Source organism: Solanum tuberosum, unplaced genomic scaffold (assembly GCF_000226075.1).
Source record: "Solanum tuberosum cultivar DM 1-3 516 R44 unplaced genomic scaffold, SolTub_3.0 scf00007, whole genome shotgun sequence".
In the NCBI taxonomy this organism is placed as follows: Eukaryota; Viridiplantae; Streptophyta; class Magnoliopsida; order Solanales; family Solanaceae; genus Solanum; species Solanum tuberosum.
Window position 1 is genome coordinate 109683 of NW_006238933.1, and position 1921 is coordinate 111603.

The following is a 1921-nucleotide window of genomic DNA, read 5'->3' on the forward strand; positions in this document are numbered from 1 at the left end:
GCATTGGCTTCACCATAAAGAGGTTCCTTCTTCATTCAAAGGGCCTCTATAGCACAACAGAGTTTAGCAAAAATGACGTCACAATCAAATTGATCACAAAGTCTATAAACAGAGAGAAGATTATATTTGAATGACAGAATGAAAAACACATTGTCTAATTCTAAATATGTACTCAAATGCATACTTCCAACAATATGGACCTTGACTTTGAAAGAATTAGGCAAAGTGACAAAAATAGGATTGTTAAGATTTCTAATATTATGGAGAAGTGACTGATCAAATGTCATTTGTTGTAAAGCCCCAGTGTCAAGAATCCAAATGTTGTTATTGGTTTTAGAGAAAAAAGTTCAAAAATGTTACCATCAGCCTTAGTATGAAATTCAGAGAAAAAGGAAATACTTTTTGACAATTAGTGGTTGTACCAGTTAGATTTGCACTAGCAGATGCCTCGGAGTGTGCTGAACCAGAATCTCCACCATGCATGGACTGAAACACTTGTGCCAATTTATCACATTGCTCTTTAATGAGAAGATGATTCTTCCGAAGTTTTTCCAAATTGTTTCTCCCATTTCATGAGTTAAATACCTCATCTAAGTTGATAGTATGAGCATAAGAATCTGAATTTTCTCCCTTCTTCTACTTATTAATCTTATAGTGTGGTGGATAACTTATCAACATATAGCAATCATCCTTTACATGATTAGTTTTCTTGCAGTACCTACAATATAGGTCAGTCGTCTTACCTTCTAGTACACCTGGTTGTTGTCCTCCCCTGTTTTCAAAATTCTTTTTCGGTGGTGGCCATTTTTGTGGAGACCTCGCACTCACAAGAAAGGTAGTAGAGTCAGTAGATACCAGAGTGTTAGAGTGAATTTGTCGGTGATATTCTTCATGCATACAAATAGAGTAGGTCTGGGAAGAACATGGAAATGGCTTCATCATCAAAATATGTCCTCTTATGGCATTAAAACTTTCATTTAGACCCATTAGAAATTGGATTAGTTTCTGATCTTCATTCATTTTGTGAATATGTGTTTTAGCCCCACATTTTCACTCACAGTTGCAGGTCATGAAGGTATTTAGTTCCTTCATTTGATCCTAAAGTCTCTTCAACTTGGTGAAATAGCCAGCTACATTATAAGAATCGTGCTTTATGTTGTTAAGTTCCCATTGTAGATGAAATAGTTTTGTTCCATCAGCTTGTCCATATCGTTCCTCCAATTCTTCCCATAGCTCAGATGTTATTTGAGAATATAAAATACTCTCTACAATTTCTTTGCTTAAAGCATTAAGGAGCCAAGAGAGCATCATGTCATTACAATACCTCCATTGTACGTACATAGTGTATTCATTTTCAGGGCATTTGCAGGTACCATTGATAAATCCAAGTTTATTTTTGGCTGAAAGGGAAATGAGAATTCCTCTTTTCCAACTACCAAAGTTGAAGCCATCAAAGGTTGTTTTTATCATATTAATTCCTGGAGAATCTGATGGTGAAAGAAAAACTGGATGTGAGGCATCAATATGCTCTACTTGTGCAGCAGTACTCTTACAAGATTGATCTGTCACTTCAACCATTTTGTTCAAATTGAAGGAACCAGAAAACTTCTTGGTATATAAGAAATTAGAAAGCGGGGAAAACAAGGGAAAAAATGGATCTAGTAATGCTCTGATACCATGAAGAAATTAATAGGAAAGCATAGTATAGGAAATTTTCTCTTGCATTTCTTCTTGTCCTCTGTTATACAGTGTATCCTATATTTATAAAAGCTTGGCTGGAAACCCTACAAATCAAAAGAAAAATTCTATCATAACCAACTCTATAACAAACAATAAAAATAAATAAAAAAAAGAAATTTATTTACAACTGTCATAACACAGGGGTACTCCCTAGATGTAACATGGCGTATAGAACCCCGAA

At 34.9% G+C, this 1921-nt stretch overlaps 1 protein-coding gene across 1 annotated transcript; it reads right to left on the minus strand.

Moving 5' to 3' along the window:
• Positions 1–1098: 1098 nt before the first annotated feature.
• Positions 1099–1578, minus strand: LOC107060711 (uncharacterized). The gene has a single exon (XM_015308915.1). It carries the CDS (start codon positions 1576–1578, stop codon positions 1099–1101), a length of 480 nt encoding a protein of 159 aa, XP_015164401.1.
• Between the last annotated feature and the right edge of the window lie 343 nt (positions 1579–1921).

Excerpts from the sequence above, each read along its gene's own strand:
- LOC107060711 (XM_015308915.1), bottom strand. The coding sequence starts at position 1,578 with ATGGTTGAAGTGACAGATCAATCTTGTAAGAGTACTGCTGCACAAGTA.